The sequence below is a fragment of the Ziziphus jujuba genome, chromosome 10, assembly GCF_031755915.1.
Source record: "Ziziphus jujuba cultivar Dongzao chromosome 10, ASM3175591v1".
Classification (NCBI taxonomy): Eukaryota; Viridiplantae; Streptophyta; class Magnoliopsida; order Rosales; family Rhamnaceae; genus Ziziphus; species Ziziphus jujuba.
The window spans coordinates 730727-750504 of NC_083388.1; the positions used below are offsets into that span (position 1 = coordinate 730727).

The 19778-nt window shown below is 32.1% G+C and overlaps 3 protein-coding genes across 5 annotated transcripts; 1 reads left to right on the plus strand and 2 right to left on the minus strand.

Annotated features, from left to right (window-relative positions):
• Positions 1-2017: 2017 nt before the first annotated feature.
• On the minus strand, positions 2018-3481 carry LOC107405806 (uncharacterized). The gene has a single exon (XM_016012897.4). It carries the CDS (start codon positions 3144-3146, stop codon positions 2469-2471), a length of 678 nt encoding a protein of 225 aa, XP_015868383.3. The 5' UTR covers positions 3147-3481; the 3' UTR covers positions 2018-2468.
• Positions 3482-4332: 851 nt separating this feature from the next.
• On the minus strand, positions 4333-10937 carry LOC107410239 (serine/threonine-protein kinase Nek5). Its single transcript, XM_016017648.4, has 14 exons — positions 10144-10937; positions 9975-10041; positions 9814-9879; positions 9649-9695; positions 9329-9374; positions 9127-9207; positions 8995-9037; positions 8850-8899; positions 8112-8193; positions 7988-8037; positions 7326-7399; positions 6867-6918; positions 6124-6774; positions 4333-6043 (listed from the first exon to the last, which is right to left on the minus strand). Exons 1-14 carry the CDS (start codon positions 10239-10241, stop codon positions 4550-4552), a joined length of 2901 nt encoding a protein of 966 aa, XP_015873134.1. The 5' UTR covers positions 10242-10937; the 3' UTR covers positions 4333-4549.
• Positions 10938-16483: 5546 nt separating this feature from the next.
• On the plus strand, positions 16484-19230 carry LOC107410236 (uncharacterized). Of its 3 annotated transcripts, XM_060812264.1 has the most exons (5): positions 16484-16795; positions 17530-17590; positions 17698-17957; positions 18322-18776; positions 18883-19230. In XM_060812264.1, the coding sequence occupies exons 3-5, from the start codon at positions 17738-17740 to the stop codon at positions 19156-19158; spliced, it is 951 nt and encodes a 316-aa protein (XP_060668247.1). In that variant the 5' UTR covers positions 16484-16795; positions 17530-17590; positions 17698-17737; the 3' UTR covers positions 19159-19230. The 3 variants fall into 3 exon arrangements, with proteins under 3 accessions (XP_060668247.1, XP_015873128.3, XP_060668246.1); XM_016017642.4 differs by lacking the exon at positions 17530-17590; XM_060812263.1 differs by lacking the exon at positions 17530-17590 and having other exon boundaries at positions 18322-18732.
• Positions 19231-19778: the final 548 nt, after the last annotated feature.

A 19778-nucleotide genomic window follows, 5' to 3' on the forward strand; every position in this document is an offset into this window, starting at 1 on the left:
AAAATTATATGTTATATATATATTAAAAACAAGACAGATGATCTGATATATATATATATAACGTACTTACAAAAAGAAAAAAGCTTCTTGCATAGGTTAATGGCATAAAAAGAAAAATGCTTGCCTGTACACTGATTTTGTTGTTGTTCCTTGCAGTTGTATTTGCACCCCTCACATGCGTATATAAAATCAACATATATATAAACTTTAATATATGTACACACTTGAAAACTAATAAAAGTTTAATCAATTAAACAAAAAGTTATTGCTTATGTAGTGTTTTAGTAGGATTGTTATGGGCCTAGAATTCTATATTAAGTAGAGTTGTATAGCTATTAGGACTATATAGATTTTTTTTCTTTTTCTTTTTTAAGTAGTATTATAGTTCAATTTACTTTATTAATATATAAGATATTTGTGCGATTGTTTTCGTATGTATATTGTGGGTATTCATTCACGACACATAGAATTTGCATATGCAACTATGAATATATAGTTTTTACACAAAAAGAAGATATACAGTACGATAGAAAACATCGATATCGAAAATAAATAAATAAAAACCTCAAAACTTGAAATATTTGTATGCTTCAAAAACTGAAAAAAAAAAAAACAAAACAAAACAAAACAAAACAAAAAAAAGAAGAAAAAGAAGAGATGTTATATATACTTATTTAAGTAATATCTATTCTACTATAAATTTTGCATGATTTTCATTTGGAAACTTTAACTAAAAGTTGCAATAAATTAGACTTTTTCAAACACCTGGACTAGATTGGAAGGAACACACTAGAAAAGAGACTAAAATATGAAGAAAATTAGAAAGGCCTTTTTTTAGTATGTGTCGAAATTAGAAAGTTTGATTCTTTCAATTAAATTAAACTCAAATATGACACTGACACTAATGTCAAAATACAGGGGAAAAAAAAAAAAGTTGATATAAAAAATATTTATGTAATATATTTTCTTTAACATTATGTTTGGATTAATAAAATAGGAGAAATAGGAATGAAAATAGTTAAATTTCTTATTTGAATGGTTAAAATAGAATGAAAAGAAAAGGAAAAATGAAGAATTTGATTCTTTTATTTTAATTACCTTTATTTTTTGATAAAAATTGATAGGAAAGTATAGAAAAGAAAAAAACTTATAATGATTTTTTTTTTATATTTTAAAATTATCCTTCTTGTTATAATAAAAAAATATTTATTTATTTTTAATTTTCTTTTACTTTTTATTTATGAATTATCTAAATAATAATTGTTAATAAATATTTTCCTTTCTTTATTAAACTTATCCTTTTTTTTTTTTTTTTAATAAACCCGAGGGAACTCTATATGGTCAATAAAACCGAATATAACTCTTACCAAAAATAAATAAATAAAACCGAGTTTAAAAATCAGCCGCCATGTTTGAACTATGCTTCTATGTAGTCGCTGGACCACCCGGCCATATTATTATTATTATTTTTAATTCGGTTTTCTGTTTGGGAATAATATTAATGAAACTAATTTGTATTAATGTTAGTCTTTCCCGAAAAAGTTAAAAATAAAAATAGAAAGTAAAGTAAAGGAAAAGGATGGATGTAAAATAGGTACATTTACAAAACTAATATATATTTTCTCACAGGTAGATGTATATTTTTTGGATCAAGGTCTATTTTTAATTGAAATGAAATAACGAAGAAATTAACATTATTTTAAAACTTAGGTGTCTGTTGATGATCAAACATGGTTAGTTTTCTGTTTTTATTTTTATTTTTAAATAATGACGTGTAATTTAATTATAGTTATAGTTTGTTAAACGTTTTAAACAATTAATTTTTTTGAAATAAATAAATAAATAAATAAAAATTAATATAATTTGAAGTTATATATATATATATATATATATATATTTTTTTATGTGTGTTTTTTTTATATAATTTCTAGTTAATTTAGATATCTAACCAACTTTTATTGCTACTTATCATAAGTTAATTACATACAAATAGATTAGGCAGAGAAAAATAAAAATTAAAAATCAAAATAACAATTAAAAATCAACTATGTTAACATATAATTACAAATCTATACATAATTAACGGTAAAGGAAAAACACAACAAAAAGGAATTAATACTTGACTTAAATGAAAACCTCAGAGTACAGTAAAAACGAAATGAGGTTTATATATTAATCATGCTCGACAAGCTCCAAAAAGAGGGCAGTGGACACAAAAAAAACAAATACAATCCAATAGGGCAAAACCCAAGGAAGAAGAGGAACAGAAACTTTTTTAAGTTCTCCCTGAAAGCCTTGATTAAAACCTGAGACTTGGAAAAACTCAATGAGAAAAAAACCAAGCCAGGGAAAAAGAAGAATAAAAAAAACCTCAAAGAAGAATTTCCCTTTTTTTTTTTTCCCCCATATAAAGAGGTTATATATTAAATATTTAAAAAAAAAAAAAAAAAAAGAAGAAGAAGATTTAATCATGAATGGATGGAAAAATGAACTACGCAATCTTTCCCTCCATGGAGAAGGTTTCCAAGCCCACCATGTGAAGCAGGAGACAATTCAACCTCGCACAGAGCCCATGTTGATTTCCTGGTACTTAGCCATTCCCCTGCTATGAATTTCGTGGAGATGAACACCTTCACCTCAAGACTTACAGCCCCATTTCTACTTCCCCAACCCTTGTCCTTCAACACCTCTTCACACCCAGAGATCCCATCTTTACCTTCAAATCTAAGCTCCGCCGTGGAGACCTCTTTGCTCCCGTTCCTCAGGTACGTCGGATCTGCCACGGAATCATTCTTTGAAAGAATAGTTTTCCCATAAAAAACCTTGACTTGGAAGTTTTCAAGCTTCAGGTTTATTTTCTTGTTTGGGTTTTCTAGGGTGACCGTGATGTTCCCCTTTCCCGTCAAATTGGATTTGAAAAGGGTAAAGTTCGAAACCGTGAGGGAGTCGAGCCTGACCACAGGAAGACATGGATGATAGATAAGCCATGCAATGGACACCGAAACGCAGCATAGGAGGAACAAAAGGACCAACACCAAGATCAGACGGCTGATGATCTGTTTACATCTTTGGGAGTTGTGGGGTTGTTGTGAATATGCATTTCTTGAAGTCTGTGGTTGGTGAGTAGCAGTGCTGTTTTGGCTCATGGGTTCGGCTTATGATAGTAATATGACGATGGGTAAGGCTGAAGAAGAAGGTATTTTGTGAAAGATATTAATGGAATTATTACAATAATACAGAGAGAGATTTTGAGTTAATTTCCACAACGGGGAGTCCCTCCTTATACACAAATGAATTTTTATGTGAATTTAGCAAGGAAAGTCTGAAGAGCTTGCTAAGAAATTTCTCAAATGCTTATGTATAAGATGATTATCGATGTAGGTATATATATATGTACTTAGGAATTTTCACAACAAAATCCTTTTAAAATTTGAAATTTTAAAATATATTTGAAATTTATACAATGTTTATTTTGCCCTTTAATATTTTTATTTTTTTTGTTAAACTTGTATAATTTGTTGTTGCATTTTTAAATCTCAATCAAAAAGCTAACAATAAAAGTCTTAGAAAAAAAAAATGATTATATACACATACATATTCATCAAAAAAATAAAAATAAAAATGTAATGTTTCTGTGTCACGTCTTCGTGCTTTTAAGTCATTTCCACACTAGAACGACCCCATTTTTATCCATCAAATTTAGGGTCGGATATATATATATAATAAAAACTCGGAGTTTATATCCTAATCCTACCGCGTCCCTTCATAAAGAAAAGGGTTTTGGCGTGTGGTTGAAGTTTATGTACTCGGATTCGAATCTTATTATCATGTTATGTGAAAATAAAAGTACAAAAACGCCATGCATTACGACATTGGTAACATAGAGTGGAAAGAGAACACCCAAAAAAAATAAAAAAATAAAAAAATCCACCTCTACTTCTAAATTTGATATATGGATAGGCAATAATTATGCCAACGACTGAAGGTCCAGCACTTGTTTCTAAAAATCTCCAAAATGAAAAAAAAAATGATTTTGTTGTCAAAAGGGAAGGAAAAAAAATAAATAAATAAATTACATTCAGTCAGGACGGCTCAAGTGATTAAACCGATCCTTTATCCTTTTTTCTGATCAATCAACAAAAAGATAAAGGATTTAATAAGAAATTTTTGTATTGATTATGATTTATGTTTTTGTAATATCTCAATCATTCCACTTAACATAATATATATATATATATATATATATAGAGAGACAGAGAGAGAGAGAGAGAGAGACTAATGATATGTTGGAAACATTGTTCCCAACATTTAAGTGCAATGCCATAGCCGCAAATTGGCTGCATTGACTGCAAGCTGAAGCATATCATTCATTAAGACTGCTAACCAATGTTATTAATTTATGGTCTCTATGTACAACAACAAAATGCATTGAAAGAATTACACGGATCATAAGGACAAAAAAAAAAAAAAAAAAAAGGAGCGATGAGAGTTACTAGACCAATTTCAAGAAACATCAATAGAGAAAAAAGCTTTCAATGGATTTGAAACCTCATGAGCTCCGTCCAACATCCTCAATCATCATTCCTTTCAGACTCTTTGCTAACCAGATAGCAGTTTCCCTTGGGGAAACTTTATCTTTTCCGAAAGGTTTCAAAACAACTGCAAGCTCTTCCAATCTATTATGCTGCAGCAGTTCTGCTGACAGTTCTAATAGCCCTTCAAGTGCATCTGCCCTCTGCCTAAATGAATTCACATCCAGAGTTTCCTTTGCCGGTGTGTGCTCATCGTTCACAGGAGAGTTGGTCTTTGTTGACTCGGAGGAATCCGATTCAACTCGAGGAGAAATAGGGTTTTTAATTTCCGTCTCCTTTGTAGCCAAGTGCTCAGAAATATTTGACTTCACACTCGCAGTTTCAGAATTACTTGATGACTTGACAGTTGCAGGAGCTGCTATGTTTCTCATGTCCAGTTCATCCCTTACTACATTTATTAGCTTACCAACATCAACATTTTGAACCCCCATCTCCTTAGGTTCTACTACAGGCTGCTCACTCCCAACACGGAAACTACTATGTCGTATGACATGTATGACATCGTCAAAAGCTGGAGGAAGATGAGCACTGGTAGCCTTGTCAATATGCGGATTTTGCAAAACATTTCCTTTATCTAGCTGCAAACCTTGTTGATTTGATGAAATGGGAGGAGGGATTGAAGGGACAGCTTCTCCTACTGAGGATAGGAGTTCCCTTACGGTAAACTTGTCATCCCCAGTAGATGTAGATGTATGATTTGACTGTATCACTGTGTCAGGCCTATAACTGGATCTACTTGTAGGGGAATCATCTTTACAAATAAATCTTTCGCTGGAACTTGGAACTGAGAGATCAAGAGCTACAGAGTCTCTCAGTTGTTCATTATCAGCATTTGTACTATGAAGATCTTCAGTCTCTGAGGTTTGAACAGAGCACGTTGAAGACTTATGCTCATGACCATACTGTTCACCAGACTCGTTTCCAGTCACCACAGAATGCAAATGAGCAGTAGGGGTGCAGGTGGGCGGACAAGATTCCATATTCTCATCGTGGGCGGCAGTATCATGATCAAGCATCTCTTCACTCATGTCAATAAAAGGAGTTGTTGCATCATCAAAAAGCTCAAACGCTTGAATTGACACCGATGATGAGACAGAATTGCTGCTATCAGTTTGCATTCCTTTGGAACCTCCTTGTTGGGGCTTTTGCGGTTCTGGACTCATCTCCCTGGAAAGACCTTTTAGGCAACCATTGGGTACTTGATAAGTAGACCTTTCAGCCTCTTCAGGTGTCTCACTTGTACCTAACTTAATAGCATTGTTCAGCACATTTGGAGCATCAAGCGCGACTTGCTTCACTCGTGGAGGAAATGTAGCACGCCTAACCATAGATGGGGGTGTTTTTTGCCTAGGCTTAGCAGAAAGTCCTTCGTCGACTTGTTTTGCAGGGCAGGGTGGAGGAGTACCATCATGTCTAGGTTTAGTTTTTGGTGAGGAGTCAATTGTTGGTAACTGCAAAGATAAATGAAAATAAATGACAAAACTTGTTCAATAAACATAAAATAATTTAACTTGAAGGATGAAAGTATCACCTGATGCTTTAAAGGATGTGATCCCTGAATACGCTTTGCAAAATCCAAGGCTACCTTGGGTGGTGCAATAGGTGGTATATCAGTATTAGACTTGAAACCAGGAGCAACAGCACTAAGCTTGGGAATTTTAGACAATGCTTCTGAATTAGTTCTTTGGGTGGACACACCTACAGCCTTCGAACGATTGCTTCTCATTGGAGAATTTTCCCTAACTTTTCCTTCTTTCAAAGCCATCATTATATTTTTTATGGTTTTAGGTTGCTTTGCTTCAACATTAGATCTCTGTTCATGGTGAGAAGGTCTCATCATATCTTGTTCATCCATTTTAACAGTACAAATACTGGGGCAATGCTCTTCTTTGGAAGGTTGGAGCTGCTTGGAGCCATCTTCATCGTCAACAGAAGCCAAATCTGTCTCTATACCTTTATTATCACAGTTTGGCACCACTGCTGGAATGTTTTTATCACTTGAAAGCAAACTATCTTTGTCACTGCTTGAACTGCTACTGTTTTGGCTTTCAGCCATATTTCTCCGAGAATCACAGCCTGCAGATAAAGGCTTCTCTGGGGAAAAGGCTGTTGTTGGACCAAAGGATGGACGATATTGATCAACAAAAGGCTGCAAATAAGGGTGCTTCAAAATTTCGGATGCCTGAACATAGTACAGATCTCAATTGTTAGGATGTGATCCTGCCGCTTAAACATCTCAATTAGCACTGTTATGTATTCAGGAGAGATGCTTACATTTGGCCGATGCTCAGGATTCTTTCTCAGCATGCCCTTGATAAGTGTCTTTCTGCATATATTTTGAGAAACAGATTACTTATTAAGCAATAGGGAAAACTCCATTTTTTAAAATTTTTTATTGAATGGCCAACTCCATTCAAATATGTTACATATTGGACTTTTTCTTGTTCAGAAAAGATTTATGTGAAGAGAAGCCCCTATAGGTTTCAAATGACTGTCATACACTAACCAGTTATGTCGAAAGAAAAGAGTGACAAATAACATACACATACATATACATCCACATCTATCCAAGTGTATATGCATATTTTGTATACAAAAAGCACAGTCATTTAAAGGACCAAGTAAGATCACAGGATCCAAGTTTATGGTAACAGTGAAACAACACATCATAATGTTGCTAAATTATCAAACAGACCAATATAATAACATCAAGAACAGCAAATTAACCCTTACAAGGATGGGGAATAGCAGGAAGGCAAAGGGCCAATGGAAGAACGATTGATCTTGCTAATCAGTCCTGCCATATCCTGAAATCATGCGTACAGTTCTAAAATTAGACACGCCCAAAATAGAAAATTAAAAGATAAATAAATAAACAAATGAAAAACAGAAATTCAGAAATTTACATGCTTCATGATTAAATAAAGATAACCACTTCCCAAGTAAGAAAACTGAAAAAAATGGTGAAGATGCATGCATTTACTATCATTTAGTACCGTTATGTGTGTGTGTGAGTGTGAGGTCTTTTTTTTTAATTATACAGTATTGTCGCATATTCCACATGAATTGGAAGTGCAGAAGGCTTATCATAATTGTGCCTAGAAATGCACTCAATCCAGAGGGCAAAAGGATTGTATGTGCCAGAAAGTTGAGAAAATCTCCAGAACTCATTTATTAGGCAAAGGATTTTCTAGTGATTGTTTTGGAAAATTAATTTTCATGTTGGCTATGAGAAGTAGACAACAAACATTTACAATAAGTTGATGGTCTGTTTAGGCATATCATGAAAATTCATAACCATGTAGTTAACAATATTTCTGGATTTAGTAAACCATTCTTGGTAAGTTTCTAAAAACAAACAGATTGCTATATAAAAGCACTGTAAGAAATCTTACAAAAGCTTTAAAAGCAGGTCGATGAGCAGCCATCTCATACATACAGCATCCTGATCAATAAGGAACCACTTTTAGCCACAGACAAAGTAACACATATATTACAGACATCCTCAAGAAGACATACCTAGAGACCAAATATCAGATTTAAATCCATATGGAATATCTGCAAGCAATTCAGGACACATGTAATTGGGAGTTCCGACTACCTGCAATCGGAGTATAAAACAAATTAATTTTACAGTAAAACAGATAGGGATGGAAGTCTTTGAGTACTACAACCTAAGTAACCATACAGAATAAGCACCTAGAAAGATTCTTTTATATTAAGCTTAAATGGTCTAACCAACCATCAAACAAAATCCATTCAGTAATTGCAATATCTGGATATTTTGTTACTTACAATTCTGCATTACAACCCACAAATCAATGACTTAGACATGTAATACCAATGTCATAGACCGAAAAATTAAGTTAAACAACTTTTCCTAATTCAAATAAGTAATATTTATCAAGATAAAACATAAAAAGAATATACAGTCTGACATGACTAAAGCTTCTCACTAATTTTTATGCTGATTATTGTTTATCAAATATGTCAAAGTTATGACCAGAAATGCATGTTCTAAATATCTGATACTATGTAGCTTTGACACCCATGGATTATGAAGGATCAGCAACAAGCAAGTTGAAGTCCCCATCTTTGCATAGATTAATTCTATAAGAATTTACTATCCCTTGTTGAGAGAAGAAAATATCTTGAGAAAGAAAACCACCCATGAATTCAACTCTACCAACACAAAAGATATAATGTAAAGAAATATGTGATGAAAGAATGGAAGAAATTTCCAGTTGTTGCACATACTGAAGAAGCCAAGTCATCTGCCTTCAAAGTCTTAGCAAGTCCAAAATCCCCTATATATATACCGTACAGAAGGACAGTTAGGATGAAAAGATATAAACCCATGAATGATTAAATCACAAAACATCCATCTGGAACTTGAACTTACCAAGACGAACATCCTGATCCTTTGTAAGAAAGATATTAGAACACTGCAAAAGATAGCGCAACAAATTGTTCTAACAATCTTTAAATGCTAAGGAAAAGTTCACAGAAAAGGTAGACAAATCAGCACACATACTTTTAAGTCACGGTGTAGCACAAAATTTGAATGCAGGTATTCTACTGCCAGTAGTAGTTGCGTGAACCACTTGCAGAGTTTCTGTATAATGTTCACAAATCATATGATATGTTAAACTCAATCACTGTAATAACAAGAACTTTGCATTTTTTTTCATTACTTATATTATCGAATATAAACTGAAACAAAGAAATGGGATTACCTCCTCTGGAAAATATGCGCCATTTGACTTTTTCATTAACTCAGCCCTACAAACGGTAAAGGATAACAATGCAAGCAAAAACTGAGTATTCACGTATTGAAATGATAAAAATGCAATAGAATCAGTAAGATGAAGTACTGATCTCCTGATCACCAGTAAATATGAAACTTACTCAGACCAATGATTTGATCAATATCAAACGGATGACGTTTATTTTAGAATGAAAAAAATTTCAGCCACTAGTGTGGGTAAATTTCTATATTCACCAGTCATAGTCAGTAGGAGATCAAGACGCAAAAAAATAAACAATCAAAACTCACATGTCTCCACCTTCACAGTATCCAGTGACGATGCAAACATAGCAGCCCTACATTACAAATATTGCTTTGCAATTCAGGATAGTTCAATCCCACAATTAATATAATAGTGCAAACAGAAAATTGGACTTCTACAAATGGCATTTTGAATTAAAAAAAATGTCTGACCTTCTCAACCCAAGCTTCCTTAAATTCAACGATGTAAGGATGTTGAATTCGAGCAATAAGAGCCATCTGATACTCCAAAATAGACAAATACAAATAAATCTAGATAAACAAAAACTAAAAATTTGCAAGAAACAAGACAGAGAATCAGGAATTTGAGCTACCTCTTGGTGAGCCGATCGCCGGCACCGTTCCGTTTGGCGTGCCAGCCGGATCTTCTTCAAAACATACCTGAAATGCATAAATTCCGGTGAACTAAAAGTTTCACATTCCAGCTATAGATACACACACATTCCAGCAAATATACATATGTATAAAGTATTGAGCATTTACTTCTTCCTCTCGGCCTTGTGATTAACAAGAATGGCGGCGCCGAAAGCTCCACGGCCGATCTGCTCCATGATCTCATAATGATCCATCCTAGACTCCATAGCTCTTTCGGATCCACTTTTCTCCAAACAATGCCCCCCACCAAAAAAAAAAAAAAGATTCTTTTCCTCCGTATCACTGATAGCTCACACCATTTTCGATCACTCTCCACAGAACCGAAAACAGCTAATTTGTTTCATTGCTTGGATCGGCAACCAGTCCTCTTCCCCATTTTGCATTCTAATTTTGGATCGAACGGTTTGTTGGAGCAAAAGTTTCCGATGGATCAGACAAACAAGGATCTGATTTTTCTGTTGTTGTTTTTGTGCTTTTTAACACCAAAAATGGTGGTGGAGAAGAAGAGGGTTTGGATTTTTGTTTGTTGCTTCTTCTTTCTTCTTCTTCTTCTTCTTCTTCTTCCTCTCCACTCCAACACTAACTACACACAAATCTCTTTTGCCGCAACAATAATAATTACAAATAAATAGTATATATATAATTTTGAATTATTAAAGAAATAGAAAAAAAAAAAAAAAAAAAAAAAACGGATTTTTCAGTTGAAGGAAGGAAGAAGAGTTGGATTATAGTTAGCAGTTAAACTGAACGATGAATTTATTTAGTAGGTAAAATAATTTGTACCCAGAAAAAAAGAAAAAAATAATTTTGCTGTATTTTCTCTCTTTTTCTTCTTTCTTATCGTTGAATTGGAGTTTCGTCTTCGGAGTGTAGAGGAAGTGAGTGAGTGAAAGCTTATGGGTATGCTTGCTTCTACGCCGACACGCCTAGCTGGTCCACTAGCCCAGCTACCCCTGTTTTTTTTTTTTTTTTTTTTAATATATATTTATTTATTTATTTATAAATATATTTTTTATTATTTATAAACATATTTAAAAGTGTTACAATGAAATTCATTTTTCTGTAGATAAGGATCGAGAATGTTGGAGATTTTTAACTTTATCTCAAAACACTATGTAGTAATGTAATGATTTGAGAGTAGAAAATTTACATATTTAAAAATTTTCTTCGGTTGGTACCGTTATTTTATTAAAATGGAGATCTCTGTCACTTTTTATTTTTTATTTTTTAGACATGAATTTTCATTTATAGTTTTTAGTTTAATAAATTTATTAAATAATTTTTTCACTTAAATTATAAATTTATCGTTTAATCTTAATTTACAACTATTGAAAATGGAAAATTTTCTTTTCAAGTTTTCTATGTAATTACTCATTCTAATAATGAGAAGTAGAATTTAACAATTAAAGTTATCCCCAAAAAAAGTATAGGAACAAAAATTCTTTGAGTTTATAAGTGGATTTAACACCACATTGTCCTTTTAGGAACATAGAATAAATGTAAAGCTCTTGAAAAAAAAAAAAAAAAACTTTTAAGTAAAGTCTTTGCCAATAAAGTTTCTTACTAAAAGTGTTAAAAACTAAAATAACTTAGTTGTTTGGCTAACAAGTATATGAAGAGTTTTCTTGCTATTTTAAATGGTTATTTTTATTTTAAGTTAAGAAAACAAAAGACAAAAAAAGATCTTTTTTTTTTTTTTCCGAGAGATAATTCGTATTCTCTAATACACCAATTTTATAATTCACAAATTTATTGAGTAAAAATCACTAAATTAAAAAATAGCAATAAGCAATAATATGAGATCGAAAAATAAGACCTTTCTTGAAGTGGTAGGTAGATCAAAATTTGTTGGTTCCACTAAATCCTGACCGTTAAAGAGATGGAAATTACTCAGATTTGACCAATAAAAAATGGCACGGAATCCCATGAGTTGACAATTAGAGCAATGATTAGCGTATTATCCACTCGCCAAAATGAGGATACGGCTGGCTTAATAGTTAATACGATAAAAGGTGCGGAACACTGTATTATCTCCCTTTATTTTCGACTCTCACTCTAACGTGCGCTAGGTGAGCCTTTGCTTAAATTTACGCACCAGGTTTCTCCACTCAGCAATCACACAAAGCATCACTACAAGCCGTTCCTACCGAGATCCGCTTAGGGTTGACATTATGACACGGTGGCGGTGTCCGATTGGTCCAGCTAGGTATCCTCTGTCCTAGGGCTCCACTGGATAATTCTCTGGTCTAGGCTAACATGCGCACATGCGATTATGGAAAACGACGCAGACATCTGGGAAAATGGGTGTAGGCTCAGTCTCCTGGCATGGACCCCACCCTCCAACACTGCTCACGTGTTTCAATTGGAATTCATTAGTGAGTGGTGTGGAATTTCTCTCACTTACATGTTCATGTATTAATTTGATATTTAAAATTAAATTAAAATTTATTCCTATTACATAATTATTTAAATATATATATATATTTATATAAATATTATTCGGTATATAGTTTTATTTTTAAAAATAAATTATATATTGCTCCTTTTCTTTTGGCATAAAGCAAAATGCAATTTTTTTAAAAATTTGATGCCCTTTCATATAATTTTTTATTTTTCCATATTAACTATTAGGATAGTAAAATGACATCCTTTATATTTTTAGTGGAAGTCAATTTGTGCAATTTCATAACCACCTAAAAGTAATCCATGCATTGTCAATAATTTAACATGCTACTATATCATAAAAGGAAAATGGAACTATATATATTATATGTATATGTATATGTATATTATAAGTTCATAAATCATAACTACAGCTGTCCATTTATAAATTTTTTAATATTTTAAAATTAATATATACGTTGGCAAAAAGAATCCTAGTATATATAAATTCAAATAACATTTTAAAATTTATGGACAACTATAACATAAAAGAAAAAAAAATACAGTATAAGTTTAATTATTTATTTCTCAAAAAAAAACAAGTTTAATTATTTATGGGCATGCAATGTTTTTGAATCCATATATGGGAAAGAAAAAGAAAATTACTCATTGAATAAGTAGTTTGGAAGTTGGTAAAGTAGGAAGATAAAGGTGGAGCTTCACTTTCGGTGACAATCCATTAAATATATTTCAATGTGAAAATGGATTGTGATTTGACAACGCCTTAAATTAAAACTCTCAACCAACTGATTATTGTATTAAACAGTAGTAGTAAGTATTTGGCGCACTCACAAAAAGTGAACTTTTTTCAGTGAATTCTATTAATAAATTACAAATAAAACTTTGTGAGTTTTCTAGCACTACTCTAAAACATCTTAATATTTGAGGCCCCAAAACTATTACAATTGGTACAAATCCAGTCTGCAGCAGGAAACAAGATACATATATTAGATGCTGAAACATTTGTTAAAATAATGCGAATGCTTATAATATATGTATAAAAATTTTAACTATTAACGATTATTTTTATTTGCAAAAAAAAAAAAAAAATTAATAAATTGTACTATAATTTATATGGCTCATATACACGTCTAGAGGTCCTTACATGTAACAAATCTCATGGACTTGTAGCCATATGTAACACTACTAGTTATTAAAAATCCACCCAAAAAAAAAAAAAAATTAATGCCAGTTTTTAAAATTTAGTTTGCTAAAGTTATTTAATCCCTTTGCATCTCTTAGAATTTGGCCTTTAGGACGGAGTCTATGGTTGTTTTTTTAGCTCCATTAAAAACCATATAAAAAATGGAGCAGCTTGAGAAAGATCTAGTCCTAAAAATCATTATTTGTTTTCTGCTTAATTTGCTAATATTGGTTTTCTACAAATGGCTTGCATATATCTTACATCTAATTTGATTTTATTGTTACTTATGTCTTAATTAAACGTACTGTGCTTTCCGAATTAAGTTAATATACCTTTCTAAGACTTGGGTATTATTATTATTATTGTTATTACTTATCTAGATAATATATGTATATATGACTTCGCTATTATGTATCGAATCGGGTTGTTGTCTTCAGTTAGAGGTAATAGCTTACTTAAAGCATTCAAAAGAGAGGACTTAGAAAGGAAAATGGGTAAAAGATATCACATGGGGTCAACCTGAAGACTTCTTTAATGCAAAGTTGCATATTTCTAAAACAAAATAAAACATACATGTAGTTAATTAATTTGAGACAAAAAGTTATTGCATAGGATATTAGTTTGTCCTTTAACCCTTAAAAAAGCTTCCCAATCCCCCCCTTTCTTTTTTTTTTTTTTTGGGTGATTAAAAAGCTTCCCAATAAATGAAAATTTATGGAGTTTATTTTAATTTCTTGAAATGGCGAAGGGTTGAGGTTTCGGTCCGCATGGCACAATTATTATTGCTAGCTATAGTTGTGTAAATACTGGAACATGTGGATTATAAATAAATTACAAGTAATAAATTAAATACCTTTAGAAAAAGAATATGTCTAGTGATTTTTTTTGGGTAATCAATATGTCCGGTGTTTCTACCTGAAAGGATGATGTAATTGGGAGAACTAAGCAGGCAAAACAAGGTTATGATCAAATTGTCTCCCATAGACAAAAGTTAAGGTCGTTTTTGTGTTTATATTAAGTAACGGTTCAATTATTACAGTTAACTTTATACTTAGTATCTTTAATCTTGGAGTTTAATAAGTCCAAAAAAATAATGGAGAAAGTGGTAGTAGAATATATGGTTGACAAATCATGCGTGCCGAGCAATGATGAAGTGGTCACACCCTAAGCCACGTTCTTCTTAAGATTTGGTGTGATGTTGGAAACATGGTGGTTCTTTGTCCCCTAACTCAACTCATTTTTTGTAAGTACTACTACTACTAGTCTACTACTAATTGGACTTTCACATGCCCACAAATCAAGCTCTCCATCAACCTCTTCGCTTTTCTATTAATGGTTAATTATATACTTACTTATACATATATGTGTTATATGAATTATAGATGATATTTTATTTTCCAACCCACCCGCCTTCTTTTTTTTTTTGCTAAAACAACCACCCAAATTTCTTTGATGGCTATGTTATGTATTGAATATATAGTCAAAAGTATAGCTTATATATATATATATATATATATAGAAAGATTGACTAAAAATAACATTACTATAGTGGTGTAAATTTAAGGAGAGTCTGGATATACAAAATCACAAGAAACATGCAAACTTAGCATGCACATGAATTAACGCAAGAAGAAAAAAAGAAGAAGAGGAAATTGGTGGTTGTATCTAACGCCACGTACAAAGCACGTGGTGTTGTTGATGGAGTTGTAGAAATATATGGGAGTGCTAGCTAGTAGCTATTAATTACTTCCAAGTTCTATCCAAATATCCAGCACGAAAAATTAATTATATTGTTTGAAATCAAATAATTGGCTTAGTAATTGATTAATTCCACGTGTAAATTCAAGTCTTGAAGAGGAGAGATACTATATATAGCTGCCTGCCAGTGAAGGTGGAAGTTTTCCATACCGTTTGAGCAGTCAAAGAGTTATATATGGGTTCAATTTTAGGGTAAAAAAAATTATATAGGAGATCCCTATGTTTAGTTAGTTGTATAGAAATATTTTTATATTTTTAGAAATTAGAAAAATAATCAAATTAGGAAAATATTCATTTGTATCTTACTTGTTTTGCATATCAATTATTTCTTTTTTGTTTTTGTCCTTTTTTTTTTTTTTTTTTGGTTCTTTTGAGTGTATATATACTTCAATTGCAGATTTAAGTTCATTGTATTTTCATAAAAATGTGAGTTACATGTGAAAATATTTTTAAAATAGTACAAAAAAGAAAGAGGTAATACCAATCAATCTCGTTTTAAATACTAATCAAAACATTTGCCTATATTGATGCTAACCGCATATATAGTTTGACTTGATTGTGTCAAAATAGGTGTAGCCAAGCTGTCGCTTTTGGATAACTTGCATTATAAGAATTCATCTAACTAACTTCCTAGAATTCATCTAAAAAACCGAAAAAAAAAAACAAGAAAAAAAAAGAAAGGAAAATCCTAGAATTAACTCAGGAATTTTTGATTGTTTTTGGATAATTTGCATTATAAGAATTCATCTAACTAACTTCCTAGAATTCATGTAAAAAACCAAAAAAAAAAAAAAAAAAAAAAAAAAAAAAAAAGAAGGGAAAATCCTAGAGTTAACTCAGGAATTTTTGTTTGTTTCATGAAAACAAGTTGGATCTATATAAAGAACATATGAACAAAATTGCAACAATTGCCACGTAAGTTGACTTCCAATTCTATTATATTTTTCTTTTCCTTTTCTTCTTCTTCTTTTCTCTCTCTCTCTCTCTCTCTATTCTTTCTTTCTTTTTTCTTTTTTTTTTTTAGGATTTTTTATTTTTATATATGTATATATATATATATTTATATATATTTATTTTTTTTTGTGTTGACCCATTTGCAAACAAAATAGCTAGAAAAGTTCCCAGCTTGAAAGTCACAGCTCGAAGACTTGGTCCAAGACAAAGTCTTTATGACTAATTAAATTCCAACCTGCATTTTTGTCAGGGTTTGTTTCATGGGATTCTAATTGCTGCCCTTGTATAAAAATCCTTGGTATTTGAATTAGAACCAGAAATCCATCACACTTGTAGAAAATTTAATAGATAGATGGGTTTGGGTTGTGAGAAAAGAAGGTTGGTGGTAATTGGTGGGGGTGTTGCTGGCTCCCTTATTGCTAAATCTCTCCAATTCCATGCTGATCTAACCCTCATAGATCAGTATGTATTTATATATTATATCCTCTCTGCTCTCTTAATTTCAATGTGTTAACTAGTTTTTCTATGTGGTTATTTATATATTTGAATTCTATCTTTGCTGGAAAATTATTCAATATTGATCTAATTAGTATTAAATTTATCATATTTCAGTTTCTGGGTTAAGTTTCTTAAGATGTTCTTTAATTGAATCTTAGTTAGCAAGTTAAGGTTTCAATATGATTTAAGAAGTTACTTTTTTGTATGGTACAAGACTCCGTAATTTATTTACAATACATGATCAAGGATGCTTCACTTTAGGATAAAAAAGGGGCCACTTATTGATGAAAGGTCCTAAACGTTTGACAAATGGTCCATGAGTTTAGTTTACTTTCTCTACCTTCCTAGAAGTTTGAAACAAAGGTTGGCACTATACGCAATATGCAAAGAAGCAGAGTACGTTTTAGGATTGAAATCTCAGAAGTAGATAATTAAAAACTCTGTGCTCTAGCGTTCTGCTCTGAAAGGGAGAGAATTTTTCTTCGTGTAGTTTCATACAGCAGAATTCAACTACCCTCAATTCAGAATTCAGCAGTATTCTACTGTATATGTTCTCTTAAATGATATATACTGTCTAATTGACAAAACTAAGTCACATTTTGTGCATGTGCATTTCAGTTTTGTGTGCTTTTTCGATTACCAGTTAGTTTCTCTATAAAAAGAGTTGCTCTCTATCTTATTTCTTTGAACTACTACAGATCAAAAAGATGCACTGTAGCATATTCATGGCCTTCAATGTCTAAAAGAACTTCTGAAATGGTGATGTCTAGAGTCTCTAAATATTGTCATCTACTTGTAGAACTTTTCTTGCATAGCACTTCTTCATTTTGGGGCACTGATTTTAAAAGGGGAAATTTGAAAATCAGGAAGGAATACTTTGAGATTCCATGGGCAAGCTTGAGGACAATGGTGGAGCCATCAGTTGGGGAGAGATCAGTGATCAACCATAGAGATTATCTCACCAATGCCAGAATCATTACATCAAGTGCAATCAATATCAGTGAAACTGAAGTGTTAACCGGAGAGGGTCGTCTTGTTCCCTACGATTATCTAGTTATTGCCACTGGCCACACAGATCCTACCATTCCCAAAACAAGGACTGAGAGACTTAAACAATACAAAGAAGGTAAAAACTGCATATTATCTTCTTCACTACTCGGTATTTTTATGAACACCAGACAAAGTTCTGAGAAGATAAACAGATTGCAAATCCAATTGGGTTTGTGGCTGCATCATTGATTGGCTTGCTGTTAATGGCTAATTGTTCAATTATATCCAAACGAGTTTGTCTCCCAAGTAGTTTGCAGAATAAATGATCTTGTACTGAATCCACAAGAAGCAAAACCAACTATACCTTAAGAATGTCATTGGTCCCCAGAGTTTTTTATGAAGTTGGATTATTAGTGAATGTGTTTCAAATATAGATACATCTTGCAGTTGCATCCATCTATACTAATTGAGCTAATACATCTTACTTATTCAACTTCCAGAAAATGAAAAGATAGATTTGGCTAGCTCCATTTTGATTGTTGGAGGGGGTCCAACTGGTGTAGAACTTGCTGCAGAAATTGCTGTTGATTTCCCAGATAAGAAGCTAACCCTTGTACATAACGGATCAAGGTTGCTACAATTTATTGGACAGAAAGCTTCAGACAAGACTTTGAATTGGTTGGCGTCAAAGAAAGTCGAAGTGATGCTGGAGAAGTCTGTCAGTCTAGACAACATTTCTAATGGAAACAGCACATCATATAGAACTTCAGATGGAGAAACTCTGAATGCAGATTGCCATTTTCTATGCACTGCCAAATCGCTTGGATCAACATGGCTTAAGCATACTGTGTTGGAAAGTAACTTGGATAGTTATGGAAGGTTGATGGTTGATGAGAACTTGAGAGTCAAAGGTCGAAACAACATATTTGCCATTGGAGATATTACTGATGTTCCAGTAAAGTGCTTGCTTTTAAATGGCAACAACGTTTTTTTTTTTTTTTTTTTTTAAGACTATATATTAAAATTGTAGTTAATGGAAAATCAATAATTAATGTGTGCAGGAAATCAAACAAGGATATTTGGCACAGAAACATGCTTTAGTGGCTGCAAAGAACTTGAAATTGTTAATGGAAGGAGGAAAAGAAAGCAAACCGGGAATATACAAACCTCGTTCAGTAAAGGCAATTGTATCACTTGGGAGAAGGGATGCAGTGGCACAATTACCATTCACAACCATTATTGGAAGTGTTCCTGGATTGATTAAGTCTAGAGATCTTTTTGTAGGGAAGACAAGGAAACAGTTGGGCTTAGATCCTCATGTTGTATATGATCATTAAATACCATGTTGTACATAACATATGTAACATGCCTATATATACATATATTACAAAATTATTTTTAACTCTCTATTCTTTTCCATATCCTCTGCTTGAACTTCTGGATCTTTGTCTTGTTTTTCAAGAAAAATTCTAAGATCTGTCTTGAGATTTTTACAACTTATCATTACAATGTATATAATATAAATGTAACAAACATATATTACCTTTTGCTTAACAAATAGCATAGTGATTGAAATTCCCTCCAACCCAGGATAAAAAAAAGGAAAAATGTTGAAAAGACCTTCTTACTATTTCGTATGTATAAGCCAATATACTTGTTTAGACTACTCTAGAACTGAGGTTTAAGCAAATCTAAGCATGTGTACCGAACCCCATAACATCTGAAGTTTAAGACCCGTTTAGTATTTAGCTGACCAACCAGTGGAGAATTTATAATAATATCTAACATGCATCATCCTGACTTCATTTTTTTTTTCTTTTTTTTCCACATCTACAACAACTTTAATTTGGATCCAAATAGTATCTTTCTAATAATTATGATATTCTTATTTGCCCCTAAAAAGTTCTGAAAACTTTCTGCATCCATCACATCCTCTTTTCTTGTACCGCTTTACTAT